Source organism: Polistes fuscatus, unplaced genomic scaffold, assembly GCF_010416935.1.
Source record: "Polistes fuscatus isolate 324 unplaced genomic scaffold, CU_Pfus_HIC Scaffold7, whole genome shotgun sequence".
Lineage (NCBI taxonomy): Eukaryota > Metazoa > Arthropoda > Insecta > Hymenoptera > Vespidae > Polistes > Polistes fuscatus.
This window is the reverse complement of record NW_025113151.1, coordinates 143,446-164,225: the sequence shown is the minus strand read 5'-3', so window position 1 is coordinate 164,225 and position 20,780 is coordinate 143,446. Positions and strand designations below refer to the sequence as shown.

Here is a 20,780-nt window from a genome sequence, read left to right as displayed (position 1 = left end):
CGGAACGATCCTGCAAGAACGCGTTATTAATATCTGCTTTCGTTCACCTCAGACCGGCCACTGCGGTGATTCGAGATCGAGTACGTTGCCTCGATGAACTTCGACTTTTACTACTACAAACACGTAGTATATATACATACTACGTTTATACTTAGAAAACTTTACGTATTACTTTTATTATACGTTTAATTTTTCTTCTCATGTGCGTGGTTCTCGTTAAAAAAAACTTTGCTTTCGTTTTAATTTATAAAAATTGTTCTCCTTATAATTTTTCTTTTCTTCTTTTTTTTTTTAATTTAATGCAACAAATTGTTAAAGTTGCGACTAACGTCAACGCGTTGTAAGACAAATTATTTTTTCTAAATAATTTTTTAACGAATGTTTTTCTTCTCTACTTCTTTTTCTTACGTGTGTTTGTATTTAAATGAATTTAATGATATTATTTATTAACTATTAAATAGTAAAAACGATGATAAATTTTTGATAACATTATTCTCAAATGTTGTTAATTTAATTGTTCGCTTGTAAAAATTGACTATGTTGAATTTTCATATAGAAAACTTAAAATTGTTAATCATTAAATTGTAAAATGATCATTATTTTGAATTAAAATTAATTTATATTTTAATTAATTATATCATATACATAATTATATATATATATAATAGAAATTATATTATAAAAAACGAAAATCATTAATTAATAAATATAATCTATTATTATTAATCAACGAAAAATAGTCACACTAATAATAAACTATTCCATCCGTAACAAAAAATAAATCGACTAAAAGTATTGACCACTAAAAGGATTAATTAATATCCCCTTTATTTTTTGTTCTTTTCGTTTTGGTTTCTCATCCGCCATGTTTACGCGTAATCACCAACGTTCTTTATATCTTTCTACCAAACCCATCGTTTACCTTTCTTCCCTCTATTTTTTTTTTCGCATACACCATCATACCAAGTATTTATACCCAAAAGAAGAAAAAGAAGAATAAGAAGAAGAAGAACAAAAAATGCAAATAAAGAAAAAGTAAAATAAAAAGAAATTAACGAAAGAAACATTATTAACAACAACAACAACAACAACAATAACAACGAATCGAATACGCGTAATAATAATATAAAAATGCGTGAATCATTCTCCTGTATTTTCTTTTTTTTTTCCTTCTTCGAAACTTACAATTCCTTCTTACGTGGGAGTTTACTGACTGAAGGAATTCCATCCGGAAAGAAAGACGCGTTCCTTTGACCCACTCCGGCACCAATGGTTCCGTGGGACGTGAACACATTTCTTTTCATTCCACACGACATTGTATCATGCCTTGTTTTCTTATTTTTTTTTTCTTTTTCCTTTTTTTTTTCTTTTTTAAAACCTCACCTGTCTCTGCATCGTTGAGAAGGTTAGGGCCGTGCACTTCTTTTTTTTTTATTCCTATGTATGACCTTGACAGAGTAATCTACTCCTTCGACATAATTTTCCTACGTGTTCATTATTTTGTTAGTTTTTAATCATGTTTTATATTCGATTTATTTTTATTATTATTTAGTGACGCATTTTTGTTCGTTCGAAGAACTTTCCCAATAAATTCGAGCTTCAGTTGTTTAAATAAAAAGTTGAAATGACCCTGGGGGATTCGAACCCAGGATCTTTCGCATACCGAAAGAACGCTCTACCACTTGAGCCACGATTTGGATAAAGAAATAATTGTTAAATATTAATTGTATCGTTGATTAATATTCAAATGATTGGTTTTGCATTTTTTTATTATTATTATTATTATTATTTAATTCGAGTAAGGAAATAATTATTAAATATTAATTGTATTGTTGCGATTAATATCGAAATATGTTTGATTTTTTTTTTTTTAAATAATAATTTCATAAAAATTGGGATGGGCAATTAATTAAATGTTTTGGGATATTTGAAATTAGTTTTGAAAATGACAAGAAAATCATGGGACGAAGAAAGTCGTTGGTACGTCCCAACGTGTTGTTATCCTTGACCCTACGCAATTCACCCTTCTCCTTCGAAATGTACTTATACTTTCGCATGAGTGTCCCGAAGACGGAAGGGCTTTTTCTTCTTTTCCTTCTTCTTCTTCTTCTTCTTCTTCTTCTTCTTCATCGCGGGACAAATTATTTCGAGAAATTTTCTCACGATTATATATTATAATAAAAAGTATATACGACACATAAGGGACATTCCCATAAGCCCTTTAAACATTTTTACGTACACTCGTATGTACGTTGAACGAAATCATTCTCAATCGTATTTACGTTCATTGCAAATTGATCTAATTATTTTAATTCATTTTTTTTCAGTCTCAAAAAAGTATCCCGAATTATTTTTAAACATACTACGTTGTAAAATCTGATTGGATCTAAGGATAATTCGTCAGTAAAAATAAAAGAATGATAGGTTCGTTTATTTTGAACATTTGTTAATTTGAAATCAAATTAATCAAGTAAAAAATAGAAAATAATTTCAACAACATTAAAATCATACCAATTTCATGTTACACAGTATAATAATATACATTATTATTATATAATTAAAATAGAAGTAAAATTTGTGTGATAAAACAAACATTCCTCCAGGTACTATACCAGAGAAAGTAAAAAAAAAGAAAAGAAATAAAAAATAATTTCAACAACATTTAAATCATACCAATCGGATACTAAATTGTAAATCTAACTGAAAGATCTTGAATTGTATATTAGAAAAAAAAAAAAAGAAATAAATTACGTATATGTTACAGTATAAATTAATATTCAAACGATCGAACTGAATCCGAGTATAATTAACAGTGCAAGGTATTGAATCAGTTGAGTAAGGAAAGGATAAAAATCTAGAAAGCTAGAAAGAGAGAGAGAGAGAGAGAGAAACTAAGATAGGAAACGTATAACGGAGATAAGAAATAAAGAAATAAATAAATAAAGAAAGAAAGAAAGAAAGAAGGAAAGAAAGAGACTCGTCGAGCAATGCAAATAGCAACAGCCGTTAGTCGGTGGAACCCACCTGCCTTGCATCTCGAACCAGTCCACGATGGACGTGGGCAGACACGTATCCAACCTGTCCACTTGGTTCAGAAAACGCGCGTGCGCGCAACCATGCTCTTTTCCATTGCAAACACGAACGGTAAGCTTTATGTTTGTTATAACGCAACACTTCTTATTCTTCTTCTTCTTCTTATTCTTATTTTTTTTATTTTTTTTCTACTACACGTGAATATATATACATATTATTTATACATTACTCGATCAAAATTTATAATTCGATTTTTATTCTTCATTAAAATGTAACACACACACACACGCGCGCGAATATATATATTAAAATTTAAATTATACGATTGTGTGTGTGTGTGTGTGTGATATAATTGATTCATGTTTTGGTTTTATAATTTTTTTTGCATCAAAATTGTTATGTTATATTTTTGTATTATTTATAATAAAGCTTTGTGAGATTCATTTGATTTAATTTGATGATTTCTATTAATATTATTTATATATAAATTTATAAATAATAAATTAAATATAATAACAAATTAAAAATATATAAATTTATTAAATATTATTATTATTATTATTATTTATATAATATAATATTATTTATATAATAATTTTTTAAAAGTTTTATTTTTTAATAAAATTAATACAGTCGATTATAATGTTATTAATTGCCATTAAAATTCTTATATTTTTGTATAATTTATAACAATTGTTTGACATGAAAATTTTCTTAATATTTTGTTGATATTTATTATAAACTTTTGTCTAAATTTTTAATGTATTTTTAATTGATTATTAACAATCAATGAATAATATTACATTTGTTCTTAGACAAATATCTTGATTCTATGAAATGAAAACTTTTGGTTGGTAGTGTATGTTCATTTCTTATCCACGACCATTCGCAACCTGTCCTTCTTGAGCAAGGAATAAAATGAAAACGAAAAAGAAGAAAATAGAAGGACGAAATAGTATATACTTCGAGATGCTTCTTAAACACGGAAGAGGATAGTTTAAACGTTCATACTGGCCGCATTTTGCGCTCGAACTTTCACATTCTGATCTCTCGGTGAATCTTCTAAGAGAAGAGGGGGAGGTTGGTAGAGAGAGGGAGGGGGTGGGGGGGAGTCGTTACAAGTAGGATACAACACACTGAGATTCATCTTACAACATACTAAACCTAAAACACGCGTTACGTGCGATTATTTCTATTTTAATACAATCCAGTTCGTTCGGTTTATATTTTGAAAATTGGAAAAAAATGGGATTAAAATCATTGTTGATAATAATCACGAATAAAATCGTTGCAATTGTTATTGAATTTGGTTCTACGAATGAATCGAATTAATTTGAGATTAAAGTGTAGGATAAGTTTATAAACAATATAAAATTTGTATTAAATGTAATCCCAGATACAACAATATTATCTTAAAAAATAATGAAATGAATGAATATAATAAATACAACGATAAATTTTATATTTGTCATAAATTAATACGAATAATTGTTTTCTAGAACACCGTTGTAACAAAAATTCTACAGTGAATACCATTGGATACGATATAACATTTGACATAATAATATTTCAAATTTAAACAACAATAACAACAACACCACATCTTAACAAAATCAATCTAATTAATTAATTAAATGCACGGCAAAAATAACCAAACCAAAATCTCATATCAGTCGTATCTGTAATAAATTCCTAGAAATAATCGATCTCAAATGAAAATAAAAAAAATCAAAATCAGATTGTTATCGATCGAAAGTTCAAACGATAATCTAGATCACGATAATGATGTTAATTATATGGTAGCTATTTAGTTTCCAATGTAAACCAAGCGAAACCAAGAAGAAGCAACCACCATAAATGAAGTGAACGAGCGAGCGAGTGAGCGAGCGAGTGAGTGAGTGAGTGAACGAAACAAACGGTGCACACACTATGTGTGTGCTCTGTTCACAACGTTGAATATGCATTTCGGACACGACCACCGATTGTAATCCCTCGAACAGACGGTGTCAGGCTCTCTTGACCCGCCAGTTTTGTCATGGTAATGTGCCTACTTTGTATATTAATGTTCGGAAAGAGATTATACGGGTAAATATGGTGATTTCAATGTGTACGTATGTGTGTGATGGTGTTGTTACATTTACAGTAGTAATCGTGAACGTCACCGATCCTAACTGCTTGTTAACTTCGTGCGAAACACGACCCTTCGTGGATATTATAAATTCTTATACACGTATTTCCCCTTGTTCACCTCTTCCCCCCCTCCCTTCTCCACCCCCTAACGCACTTTTCATTTACCCCCTCTCCATCCTTATTATCTTTACTTCATCACCAGTTTGTCATATTTTTCATATTTTTTCTTTCATTTCGTTTCTCAAGTCATCGATATATCCGGATAAATAATAATAATAATATTAAAAATTATAAGGAACAAATAGGAATAAAGAAGAAGAAATGATTTGATAGGAACGAGAATGAATGATCGAGAAATCTCGGAAAGATCTAAACGATCCTTAAGCTTTAACTTTGTGTTGTATATATTTGTTGGATGATAGCTGGCGCCTGAGCACCGTTCACGGTCTCGTGCACCGTTTGATAGCATGTGTAAGAAAGAGAAAAAGAGAGAGAGAGAGAGAGAGAAGGAAAAAAAGTATGAATATTTTCTTTCAATAATCGTTACTACTAAGTTTGTCATTAACTGGAAAGAATTTTCCAAGAGATAAATCCCAATGCTCGTGTGCATATTTGTACACGACTGTTTTTTTGTCTCTGTATGTGTGTGTATGCGTATACGCGTATGTTTATGTTGTAATAAATAGATAGATAGAAAATAACTGGAAATATAATTTGTTTATACAAAGAATGAAAGACAAAAAAATAAATAATAACAACGATCGATCTTTAGATCGTTAAGAAAAAAAAGTATCAAAGTAAAAGGGCTAAGAGGTAGAAGGGGGTGGGGTTGGCTTAAGTATTATTCTCTACCATTATGTTCTATACTTATTTTCAAGTTGGAAGTATAATCGAACAAGGATGTTCTGTTCGACTAGCAAAAGGCTAGTCCGTTTAGACGAAGACGAAGCGGAAAGGGTATTCCTCCTTATCCTCCCCCTCCTCCCCCCTCCTCCTCTTCATCTTCTTCTTCTTCTTCTTCTTCTTCTTCTTCTACTTCGTCCACGGAGTGTAGAGAAACCGAGGTCCTGCCGACCGGATTACTAATCATTTCCCGGGCCCGAGAAACCTCGCTAATTGATTAAAGTCACGATCCTGACCCTGCTGTAATATCGGCAATCTCTGTTCTTGGCGCACGCTGTTTCACGAAAGCAAACGATAGAAAGAAAAAAATAAGGAAGAAGAATGAAATAAATAAAGAAAGGAAGAAAAACGGAGAAGGAGATAAAGTAAGAGAGCGAAGGAATGAGCGAGAGAGAATAAGATGGTTCACTGGATGTACCAGTCTACCATTTTTCTTTATTTTCCCTATTTTTATGTCTCCAATTCACCATTTTTGCGCCTCCCGTCCGCCATGTTTGTTCCTCGTTTTCCATTTTTGTTCCCCGTTCCTCATGTTTATATCTCCCGTTCCCAATTTTTAATCCTAGTTTCCTATTTTTGTTCCACGTTTCCCATTTTTATTCCTCATCCAACTGAACTTAACCTAACTTTCCAAGATTTTTCTTCTACACATTTTTATTGCCAATTACTTTCTCCCTCTGTTGGTAGTTGTTTTGGTTTTGCCATCCATTCGTTCGTTCGTTCGTTCGTGAACGGTCATGGTGTATCCTTTTCGCGTATATCGTTCTATCTTTCTTAATCTCTCTCTCTTTCTCTCTGTTTCGTTACTTTCATCCATTGTTGTATCCTTCCACCCTGGCAAGGGAAACAATGTCTAATTTCAGTTACTCCGACCATAATGGCCGTCGTTGCAAACTGCGATACCCCTTGTCCCCTGTCCCCCTTAACCCTCCCCGCCACGGTCTTCTTCGACGCTACTCAGAGATAAGTGAAATCCAACGGACTGGACCGGACCTCTCTCCCGGATCGTTCCAGACCGTCGTCCGGGACCCACATCTTTCCAATCGATCAGTACGATGGAAACGATAATTTTTCCTATGTACCCGTAGTCTACCATTTTTGTGTCTCCCGTTTTCAATTTTCGTTCCTTGTTCCTATTTTTATGTCTCCAATCCACCATTTTTCTTCCTCGTCCGCCATGTTTGTTCCACGTTCCTCATTTTTGTATCTCTCGTCCTTGTGTTATAACTAATTGCAACTTTAACTCATTTTCTTTTTGATAAATTGGTGTATGTGTATAGGTGTGTGTGTATGTCTGTGTGTGTATATATGAGAGTATGCGAAAAGTATATTCTATAGAACACATAAATGAAAGTTAAACGAGATATTTGCCGTTAACGACCGACATTAAGAATGAAATGTTGATATTATCAATCAAACGAGTATGGAAGAAAAAATCAAATAAAAGGATAGACAGATTTGCGATCATTAACGATCCAGAATTACGAAGGAAAAATATAACGAATTAAACTACTCGAACTAAATCTATGCTACATGGATGAAAAGTTAGCAATAGTTAATAATTTGTTAGAAATAATTCAACGTTCTTTTGATCTAAAGAAAAATAGAATAAATAAAATGTAAAAAACATATTTATTACATAATATATTTCTTAAATATAAAATCGTTAACGATTTCGATAAATTTTGACCGGTATTGTATAAATCGGCCAATCAATGAGTGTTTTCTTTATACTGTCAAGAAAAAAAAAAAGGTATTATGGGAGATATAATTTGAACAAATTCGAAGATTCTCAAAGGGATACACGTATTCATTCGTGATACGCCCGCGTAATTATAACGGACCATACGAGAATAAGAAAAAAAGAAAGAAAGAAATAAATAAAGAAAGAAAGAAAGAAAGAAGAGTGGGCCGTTTGATAATGACTTTCTGAATGCAGGTCTGTGAGGACGAAATTAGGGTTATTTGCGTCTTTCTACTCGACCTGTTCCTTCTTGACTCCTCCCCCACGTGTGCATCTTATCTTCTTCTTCTTCTTCTTCTTCATCTTTATCTTCTTCTTCTTCTTCTTCTTCTTCTTTTATTCAGGCGTTAACGAACCTTCTTTATTTCTTTTCATCGTCACAAGTATACACCGAATCTTATTAACATCTTAAAACAATCCAACATGGGGATCAACAAGGTATCACTGTTTAATATTACATACTCGGTATACACATTACAGGTAATTCAATTTGAAGAATTTTAACATACTTCTTAAATCAAATACTTTTCTATGAATATATACACACACACATATATATGTAGTATATAAACTGTGTGTATAAAACAAACTCGTTAAATCAAATACTTTTCTATGAATATATACACACACACATGTATATGTAGTATATAAACTGTGTGTATAAAACAAACTCGTTAAATCGAATACTTTTATATGAACATATACATACACTTCTAGGTATTTATATGCGAGTATGTATTTATATATGTTGATATACACACACTCGTTATAAATCGAATACTTTTGTACGAATATATACACCTTTAGATATATACGCGTATGTATTTATATGCATATGTATAGATATACACACACTTGTTAAATCGAATATTTTTGTACGAATATATACATACATCTCTAGATATTTATATGCGCGTATGTATTTATATATGTTGATATACACACACTCGTTATAAATCGAATACTTTTGTACGAATATATACACCTTTAGATATATACGCGTATGTATTTATATGCATATATATAGATATACACACACTTGTTAAATCGAATATTTTTGTATGAATATATACATACATCTCTAGATATTTATATACGTGTATATATATATGTAAATAATGTGTAAAAGTAAATATATATCTATATATATATATCTACATAGATGATCGTAGTTGTGAGCTTTCGCAATTAAGGGTTAATTAAATTGAGCGGCTTCCTAGATTTCTGTAATCATCGCGGACAGTATCTGCGGGGTAATCTTCAGCGCATCCTGTCTGCCTTAAGGCCCCACGGAAGGAAGGGGCCCTCGAGCTAAGGTCATGCACCCCGCTGACCTCGGACCACTCTCTCTCTCTCTCTCTCTCTCTTCTTCTTCTTCTTCTTCTTTAGCGGACTCTTCCTCCACCTTCGTAATTTTTTTCTTCTTCTTCTTCTTCTTCTTCTTCTTGTAAGGATCTTGTGAAAGAGAGAGAGAGAGAGAGAGGAGGATACCGGTCGAGCACACACGGACGTTACGTGCCCCGGTGCGAAGGAACTCGAATTATTATCAAAGAAGACCGGGGCATCGGATAATGGGCGGATGTCGCTGTGACAGAACAGAAAACCCTATCTCGCGGAATTTCTGTGGGAAGAAACTGTACGGACGTTCATAATTCCCCCCACCCCACCCCAAACCCCTTCCTATCCTCGCCACCCCACCCCACTCCACTCACAATTCTCCCCACTTTCATCCCACCCCCCTCCGTCCTCCCCCAACCGTGACTCTTCACTCCGTTTATTCCATTTTTTCACTTCGATTTTATATTGATTCAAATTTTGTTCGATAACTGGTTACGAGTATTCGTTTTGTTTATGATCGAAATTATTAAGTGTATTTGAAATTTTTTGTATTAAATTCGTTTGTTGTATTTTAAATGGAATCTAAAGCTAGATTTGTTTTTTTTCTTAGAGATGATTGTTTGTTCGTTGGTTTTAGTAAGGGAGGGGAGGGGGTTATAAACGAAATTTCGTAATACGAGTTACTAGGAATATCATATGTTGTGTAAAATAATATTGCATTTTAATAAAAAAAGAAAGAAATTAAATAATAAATATAAAAAACTAAATATAATATATATTATTCATTAAAAAATAAATAAAATCGAAGAGTAATAATAACAGTTTTGAATATCACGATTTTAAATCACATAAACGAAAAATAATCTAATGCAAAATAATGATTATAAAATACCCAAAGAAAAATAAAAGACAAAAAAAGAACACTGTTAATAAAAATCTAATAATTATGAATAAATCATCAAATGATTATTTTATCTCGTACAAGTTAAATCGAGAATAAATAATATGACCATTTCATTTTATACGTCCCACGAACAAGGTCAGATTCTTATCTGCATTAGAGTAGAATCAAGTTCGAACGTTTCTTCTTGAAGACTTTAAGAAGAATAAGAATAAGAAGAAGAAGAAGAAGAAGTAGAAGTAGAGAAGAAAGGGGGAAGGGGTAACGGGGGGATATTGAAAAGTGGGGATAAGGCGTGAGAACACCGTCGGCCTTTCCGTCGGCCTTTCCGCAGGCCACTATTAACCCTGAAACTACTCTAAAGGGGCCCCATAACCGACTACAAAATCGGCTTCTCTAAGACGACGTGTTTTGCAACATCGACGGATCACTTATGTGTTATCCTTTCTCTTTTTTCCTTTCTAAAATATATATTTAAGTTTATAAACGTGTTCTACAAAACGAGGATTAGATATTTCGGTAAGTTATTGTTAAGGAGTATAATATTTGAAAAACAATTGGCATAATTTTAAAACTTAATTTTGTTCTATCGAAATATTAGAATATTTTTCTTATTTTTTGTTTTTTTTTTCTAATTAAATTTTATGATTTCGATCGAGTTTCTAATATTTCAAGATTACCAATGAGTACGTTAAATTAAAAATTAATTTAAATAATACGTAGTTATTAATCGTAATGATAACAAATAAAGTAAGAAACTAGTAATAGTATAGAAAATAATAATAAGTAAATATTAAAATAATATTAAAATAAATAAATAAATGTTAAAATAAATGATAAATTATATTTATTTATAAAATAAATAATAATAAGTAAATATTAAAATAATAAAAATTAATAAATAACAATAAAATGAAATATTTTTAATTTTTGATCTGGCAAAACATTATAAACAATGTAAACTTTTTCTTTTTCTTTTAATTATACCGAGGCCTCGTTTAATAAGGAGATCTTTTTACGATCTAATCTAATTAATCTTTTCAAAGAATTAGAACCATACGTCATTTTCCCTTGTTCTCGACTTCCTCTTTTTTTCAAATCATTAAATCAAATGAGTTACATGCGTTTGACGTACTAACCTTTAACTAAACACATTTACACATATTTGCAAGTATTTAAACTGACATCCATACGTACACGTGTAGAAGATAGTTAAGATAAAATACGTAGTAGATAATTAGATAAAGTTAACAAAAAAAAAACAAAATTTTTAAATAAATTTCACATAATTTTTAGTTACCTTTTCCAATTACCTTACAAATTGCGTTTGCGCGAATGATTCGTTCTCATTTTTTTTATTTTTTTAAATAATAATAATAAAAGAAAAATAAGGAATAAAACAAACCAGCATTAGATTAATTTGCGATTAGAATAATTTGTTTTTTTTGCGTACTTATCCGAATGTTACTTAACTAAAGTGAACGGGGACATTCGTATCCGCTTTTAATGCAAATTGGTTTAAAAGATATGTAATATCAAAACTATACTACCTACTTATTACTATAATTTTTGTTTTTTTATAACTCTTGCTAAAACACATATTATAAACGTCCCTGTTTTCTATATTAATTCAACTTTTTTCTTCTTTACCATGCTTAATAAAGAAAGCTCCGTTATGTTAACTATAATATTTCACATGTTTGGATACAAATAAACGTTTAATTGTCATAATTCATCGAAACTTAATTTTAAAATTAACGTAACGGAACTTTTTATGAAAAAGAAAAAGAGTGAAAGAGATAGAGATAGAGATAAAGAAAGAGAGAGAGAGAAAGAGGTTCGTTTGTTCGCAACAATTTCAATAAAAAAAAAAAAAAACAAAAAAAATCTTTTACAGTATGTATAAATTTTTCAATCAAATTCCTATTATGGTCGAATTAAATTAGTATAAATATCGTTGTTAAACTATGTCTATGTAAAAGCATCAGTTGAATTGTGTGTCACAATCAAAGGAACCAATGTTATTTTCTTTATATATATATAATATATATATATAATAAAAAATTTTTAGTATAGTTGATGTAAATTGATATAAGTGTTGTTATTGTTAAATTATTTCTATAGAAAAATTGTCACATTGTATCACGATCAAATACAAACCAACGTTATTTATATAACGTTTTATTATTATATATATTTATTTATATTATTTTTTATTATTTTATATATATTATATTATTATTATTTATATTATTATTTATATTATTTTTTATTATTTTATATATATATTATTATTATTATATATATATATATATAAAATAAAAAATAAATAAAAGATCTTTTACTATGTGGTTGAATTAAATTGACATAAATGTTGTTATTGTTAAATTATTTCTATAGAAAAATTATCACATTGTATCACGATCAAATACAAAACAACGTTATTTTATTTATATATATAAAATAAATAAAAATGTTTTACTATGTGGTTGAATTAAATTGACATAAGTGTTGTTATTGTTAAATTATTTCTATAGAAAAATTGTCACATTGTATCACGATCAAACGAACCAACGTTATTTTCTTCATTTCTCTTTCTCTCGTTTCTATATCTATATATATTTATATTTATAGGAAATTAAATCTAATAAGTTTGTTTGATAAAAAAAGGTTCAGTACAATGCATACCTTCCCGGCGCATGCCCATCTTCAAGCACTTCTTCAGCCGACAGAATTGGCACTGATTTCTGTGATGTTGGTCGATGGGACAGGTCCTGTTTCCTCGACACGAGTACGACAGATTCCTCCTGACACTCCTCTTGAAGAAACTCTTGCATCCTTTAAGCAAAAAAATAATATACGTGCTCTCGTTAAATTTCAATTTTTATATATCTCTTTTTCCTCCTTTTTTTTTTCTTATCGCAAATTCTTATTTATACTCATGCAACATCACGACACACACGTGTGCAAATTCTATCAAATGATATATTTAAATAATATATTGAACATTTTTATTTTATTATAACAATTACATTGATTCGCGAAGAAAATTTTTTATAATTAATTTTTAATATAATTAATTTATAATAATTTAATAATTTATTTAATTTAATTTTATAATAAATTTAAATAATATTGAACATTTTTATTTTATTATTTAATCAACTTTTAAGTAAACAAAAATAATATACACGTGTTTTCGTTATAATTCAATTTTTATATATTTTCTTGTTCTTTTTCCTTCTCGATTCTTACTTTTATTTATTCAACATCGTGACACGTGTATTTCCGAATGGCATAAATTTTCTAATCATACAAATCAAGAGACATTATAATTTAATATTACTTTTAAATTATAGACGTGTGTGTGTTCGGCTGATCATTTTTATAATTCGATACATTTATTATTAAACTTAAAATTAATATTTTCTTCGATAGTTCACGTGAAATGTGTATAATTAGGGAATTAAAAAAAATAAATAAATAAATAAATAATATTTAAATTTATTAAATAGTAAGATATTATTTTCGTATATTATAAAAGTTGATGGTACTCATCAAATTCATTAATACATATATATATATATATTATCTCATACGTGCTATTATTTATTTATATGTTAGTGTATACCTACGCTTACTATATATGGTAATGAAATGTACTGAGATATATAGGTATTATTATCGAGGAACATGGCCAAGCCAATTAAGATTTAATCGATTAAATCGCATTACCGTTAAAGACCACCACGTAGAAAAGAATACTTCATGTTGATCTTGATCGAAACTCGATTGTTATCTTTTATATATACTTTTCTCAATCGTTTAATTAAAAAAAAAAAAAAAAAATGCTTTTGGAAAAAATTACAAAAATCTAAAAAAAAAAAAACCCTCCTAATAATATTATTTTATTTACAAATTAAATTCGTACGAAGAAACTTGCGAACGAATTTTGATTTCCAAGGAATTAAAAAAAAAGAAGAGAAAAATAAAAAACAATTAGGAAAAGTGAAGACGAAAAATTCAGGATGTGAAAACTTTGTGCTGATTGTTTGATGAATAAATTTATGGTGGGGTTAGAGGGGGGGTTGGGAGTGAGATAGAATCGTATGTTTGTGTGTGTGTGTTTAGGTGTTCGTGGGTTTTTAGAAAAAGTATCAAAGAAGATAATAAAAATTCTGATGTTTTATGAAAGCTAGAAGAGAAGATTCGAAAGTACTGGGTGGACATGATCACGAAAATCCTATTAGTTGTTGTCTGGATGAAATCAAGGACTATGTTCTCCATTTCTCTCTCTTTCTCACTTACTCATTCAGTCTTCATTAACCTCGATAGGTAACGGTAAACTTTCCTTCCGATTATTCTCGAACGTTTTCGAGATGCACGTTTTAGATTTTCTATGACAGACTATAAAAAGGAAAGTCAATCATTTTTATTATATAAAATTATAATAAATTTTAATATATTTTGATATTTGTTTTTTCCCAAAAAATAATTAAAATATCACAATTTATTAATGGTAAATAAAAACAATCAGAATAATTCAAAATAAAATTCAATCGATTTCTTAAACAATGAAATATTTTATTGCAAATGCATTTCAAAATTAATTTCTAATATTTATCAACGGTACACTTGATGAATTTCTACAGTTGATAAAAATAAGAAGAAGACAACAAAATAAATATTTCATGACAAATAATTAATTAGAATAAGAAGAAGATTAAATCGGATTAAGAAATATTCCTTACAATGGGATTCTATTTGTTTAACCTTAGTAAAACGTTACACCCTTTTCATCCCCGATACCACAAAGATTTTCTACATATATATATATATATATGTTTTCTCTTATCGTTAAACATTCGCGAAAGGAACTAGAAATTCCCATAACGGTCTAGAATTCGAGAAGTTAACTGTGCGAAACAACGTAGGAGGAATAAGAGTAAGAGAAGTTGAGTTCTAAAGGATAAAGGACATTGTAAACGGGTTGCAAGATGCTCGTAAAGGACTCTAAGGATATTACAGGAGTAATAGAAAAAGACTAAAATATTCTTAGATAAAAATATTATGGAATAACCTATGTTCTTCGAATATTACCTCTACAAGACTAAATTATATATTATTAAATATAATATAATATTATATAGATTTAAAATAAAATAAATATATAATAATATAATAAATAAAAGAAAATTAATATAATGAAATCAAATAAAATTAAATAAAATACGATGCAATATAAAAATAAAATCAAATAAAATCTCTAATAAAATACAATGCAATATAATAAACTAAATTAAAAATAAAATAAATACAATATGATATAATAAAATAAAATCAAATAAATCTCTAATAAATACAATGCAATAAAATCAAATAAAATCTCTAATAAAATACAATGCAATATAATAAAATAAAATCAAATCAAATAAACTACAATGCAATATAATAAAATAAAATAAAATAAAATAAAATAAAATACAATGTAATATAATAAAAAAAAAATTAAAATAATACAAAATAAAATAAATAGGAAAATTTATGCAATTTTTGTATCTGCTATAACTATAACCCCGAATATATTAAAAATTTCTATTTTTATTAGGATTATTTGCAAGGCCATCGTCCTGAATTTCTTCGACGTCCACTTCATCATCATCATCATCATCATCATCTTCTTCTTCTTCTTCTTCTTCATCTTCTTCTTCATGTTCTTCTTCTTCTTTGTCGTCGCGTTGTCGTCGGCACAACGGCCACCGCTGAGAAAGGGAACGCGGGGTCACCATAACTACAAATTGCATCGTTACACGCAAATTACGCGATTATAGTGCGCGAGGCAACCACTAGAAGAAGACTTAGGCTATTCTCGAGTATTCCTTCTTCACATATGTTATGGCTACCTGGTAGCATAATCCACAAGAAGCGAGAGTGATGGGGAAAGGGTTGTGTCCTACGCCTACGTATACACGGTGGAACCTTGCAAATTTATTCTTAACATTTTTTCCTTCCCCCCCAAAAATTTATCATTTAATTATAATTTGTTCATTATAATTATCATTATATCATTAATATTATTTTATATTATTATATTCATTAATTTAAAATATTATTATATATAAAAAAAAATAAATACAATATGATATAATATAAAATAAAATCAAATAAAATCTCAAATAAAATCAAAAATTTGATTAAAATAAAATTCAAATGTGATTTAATTTCTAATTTAAAAAACGTAATAACTTGTAACACTTCACGTGTTACCACCCTATAGAAATACACATATACACGTACATACACATATATGCTTCTATATATAACACATATCAATGGTTTTTAGTAGGACTGGTAGATAAAAAGTATATACGTAAATGCAATAGAATGAGATAGTAAAAGAAAATGAAAAATAAAAGAGAGGAGTCGCAAGTACACTGTTTATACTTTCAGATTGCAGCCTGCACACAGTCCCCCCATCGGTGCAGCTCAAATTGCTCGCGTCATTGAATTTTCATTGCTCGAAGAGAAAGAGAAATAAGAGACTCGTTCCATTCCGTGTGTTCTACGAGTGCCTGAAACGGCACCCTTTTTCTGTCCCTTTTCATTCTTTCTTTCTTTCCTTCCTTCCTTCCTTCTTCCGCATTTCGAATACCTTCAAGTACCTATCCCTACGCAATAAAAGGATTCTTCCTTCTACTCTTATCCTTTAAAGGATACAAAAGCTAATAATCGAACTAAACTTAAGCATTCCTTTTTATCAACAATGTTATTATTTATTTTGATAATTATTCTAATTCCAAATTTTTATGTTCAATTGTTATTTATTAATCATTTTTTAAATGAATCTATTTAATATTAATTATTAAAATTTGTCAATGAAATTAATCGAAATCAATCTGACACGTTTAATATTTCAATCATTTTTATATTTTACATATTTAATATTAATTATTAAAATTTGTCAATGAAATTAATCGAAATCAATCTGACACGTTTAGTATTTCAATCATTTTTATATTTTACACATTTAATATTAATTATTAATTAAATTTTCATCTGAATCACAATCATCAGACGTTTTTCTTCAGAAAATATTATTATCAATGATATTTAATTAAATATAATACACGTTAGATATATATTATAATAATTTCTTTCAATACTTCTTATTTTTTTATGGTTTTATACATAATACCTTTTTTTTTACCAGGAATCATAATCTCGAACAATTTTTTTTGAAGTTATACTTCTTTTGGCGCGTTGGAAAAAATGTAATGGGGAGTGATTTTGTTCCGAGCGTCTGGAAAAACGACACCATGAAGTTTGTCAGTATTTACGACGAGCGGCAAAGAAATTTCAAGTATACGGCATGAAGTTGTCTTCTTTTCTTCTTCCCCTTTTTTTCTCAAGTGGGTCACCCATCCAAATACTAATCGTACTCAGCGCTGCTTTACTTAAATGATCGAAGCGAGAACTAATGTTGTAACCGCGCCATTGCTGTTGACGCGTCAAGTAATTCGATATATCTCTCTTATATTTAGTGTGGACTGATATCTATATTTTGATATTTCTTTTTCTTTTTTTTATTCTTTTATATATATATATATAATAATAATTATTTTTCTTTGAAGTTTTTTTTGAAGTTATTTTTGAGGTTATTGAGGTTATGTTTGTTTTGGTACGGCAAAGAAGTATAACTTCTTACGTGCGTACATAAGTACACACACCAGTTTTTTTTTATTCTTTCTTATATATATATATAATAATAATTATTTTTTTCTTTAGGTTATTTTTTTTCTTTGAAGTTTTTTTTTGAAGTTATTTTTGAGGTTATTGAGGTTATGTTCGTTTCGGTACGGCAAAGAAGTATAACTTCTTACGTGCATACATAAGTACACACACCAGTTTTTTTTGTTTCTATTGGTCTCGCGTTAATGAGATTCGATATTAAATAGGCCAAGTTAAAAATAAATCTAACAAAAAAATAAACAACGCAAATGAGATAGATTACGTTAATAAATATTGATGCATGGTTGATTTAAATTGTCCGATAAAATGAACAACAATTTGTCCCATAAACGGCCCATCGTATCTTTAAACGACGATCTATTATAATATTATTATTTTAAGATGTACATTTTTCTTTTTTTTTTATCCAAGAAAGAGGAAAGTAAGCAAAAGTATAACGTTAGATACGAGATTCAATACGATCGATGATCATCGAATTAGCATCGGCGATTTCAAGGATAACAACCATGAGACCTGTAACACGATCACACTCGGTTTTTCTTTCTTTCATTTTTTGTTTATTTTTTTTTTATACAACAGCAGTAGTGTATCATCTAGGAATTCTGTTTTACATTCAGCGAGAAAATGTTTACCTGCGTATATCTCGAAATTGGTGATGCGTACGATATATCGAATCTTACTACACACACACACACACACACATATTTATATCTATAACGATCAAGTTAAAGATAAAAAGAAAGAGTTGAAAATGTTGGGTGTGTTTCAACGAGTCAGTCTTATGGAAAATGATTACCTTACAGGTAGTGACACAAACTATCAATTCCATGAAATCGAACGATATAAAAAGAATCAAAAGAAAATAATAATAATAATAAGAAGAAGAAAAAGAAATGAGTCAGGTAAGAAAATTGGATTAATGGGATCGTAAATTGTACTTACGTTAATATTCTTCTTTATATTTTCTTTCCCCCAACCTCCCCCCACCCCACATCCCCGTCTTACCATCTTCTAATCAATGGCACCTATACAAATGTCAACCTTGTTTCTAAGAAGGTGAATCATTTTGTATTATTTTTTTTCTGCGAAAATTATGGACCATGATCAAAGCCAGGCACGCGTATCTCTTAGGAATGTACAATCATCTTACGGTGTGAGTCATGAAAATGACTTTGATTTAATGTTGGAAAAGAAAATTGTTGGATGTTTTATTATTTTTCTTTCTTTTTCTTTAGTTTTAGAATTATTATAAACGTCGATATAATTTTGTAAATAATTAATACAATCGAATCTTGAATTTATTCGTAATCGTATTTAATTGTATTTTAACGTTGTTTCATATTTTAATTATATGTTTATATATAAGTTTTTATTTTATTTCGAATAAATAATTATTTGTTAATTTTTTTTTATATTATTATTATTATTATTAAAAAAGAAATGTTATGTTTTATTTTATTACAAAAAATTACCATAGCGAGTAATATATCAAATCCAGGAATTTTAATTACAAATAATAATATTAATTATATTTAAAAAATAAATCTTAAATTTATTCGTAATCGTATTTAATTGTATTTTAACGTTGTTTCATATTTTAATTATACGTTTATAAATTTATCATAGAGAGTATTTATTTTTATTTCGAATAAATAATTATTTGATAATTTTTTTGTTATATATTATTATTATTATTAAAAAACTACTTTGTAAAAAATGTTATGTTTTATTTTATTACAAAAAATTACCATAGCGAGTAATATCAAATCCAAGAATTTTAATTACAAATTTTCTCACCAGTTTATTAAATAAAGAATTAAATTTTTATTTCAACAAATAATTATATTAATTATATTTAAAAAATAATTAACAAGATTTTATATACGTGAACTATGATAATGTAAATAAATTGTCATCGTTATCGATTACGCGTCAAAGTTTTGTTATTGCAATAAAAATCAAAAAAACGAATGGTTGAATAATTATTCGAAAAAAAGGGGAACGTTTTTTAAATAAAATATGAAGATATTCGAAATACGTAATAATACTTTTTTTTTACATTTTCCCTTTTATTATACTTCGTGGAATTATGCGTGTAAAGTATTTGTGGTATCATCATCAAGGGAAGATAGTTAGTTTCCCTTTGCTAATTATTTGTCCTTAGTTGGTGAGAGTTAAAACGATTCGTTGAGATACCACAACATAATAATAAATGAATGAATGAATGAATGAGTAGTAATAGTAGTAGTAGTAGTAGTAATTCACTACCACCGAGCACAAATTAGTCTCTAACGTTGTTCTGCAAAATTTATTAACTTCCCGTCTGTACGATATACGTTTCTAACAAACCCTTTCGTGATAAAATAAATCTTTCCTTTTTTTTTCCTTTCTTCGTTCTTTATTACTCTGATTATTTCCAGGAAGAAAAAATGTGAATTAAATCTGACAATGAAATTAATGATTTTAAATGATTTACCATAAAGATACATACATGCATATCGTATGATATATAACTAAAGTGAACAACGTTAAATGAATAAAAGAAACAAAGATATAAAGAAAGAAAGAATGAAAATGAAAGGAAAAAATAAAAACTAAATAATAATTTGTATCGCAATTAGATTAAAATGATATATTAAGATCTGACATTTGATATAAATATATATATACATATATATATGTGTGTGTGTAGGTATTCTCAGGTTTAATAAAAAAAAAAAAAACGTAATAACGACATGAAATTAAGATTAAATCGTCGTTTACGTGAATAATATCAACGTTAACGATTTAATTTATAAAAGAACGCTATTAAAAAAGATTTATATATAAGTCATTCTTATTTTTGTATTACTCAAAAATTCTGACAAAATCTGAGGGGAATAAAAAAACATTTTTCCACTGATTTAAGAAAATATGCAAATTCAATGATTAATAAATAAAGATAGATTTAATGTTAAGAGATAAAAAAATTAAAAAATATTA

The 20,780-nt window shown here is 28.5% G+C and overlaps 1 protein-coding gene across 1 annotated transcript in view; it reads right to left on the bottom strand.

The window, feature by feature from the left end:
- Positions 1-20,780, bottom strand: part of LOC122523833 (steroid receptor seven-up, isoforms B/C) — a 66,887-nt gene that overhangs the window by 23,791 nt on the left and 22,316 nt on the right. Inside the window, exon 2 of the mRNA XM_043645736.1 lies at positions 12,738-12,887. Coding sequence (XP_043501671.1) covers positions 12,738-12,887 — 150 coding nt within the window. The remainder of the gene's footprint in view (positions 1-12,737; positions 12,888-20,780) is intronic.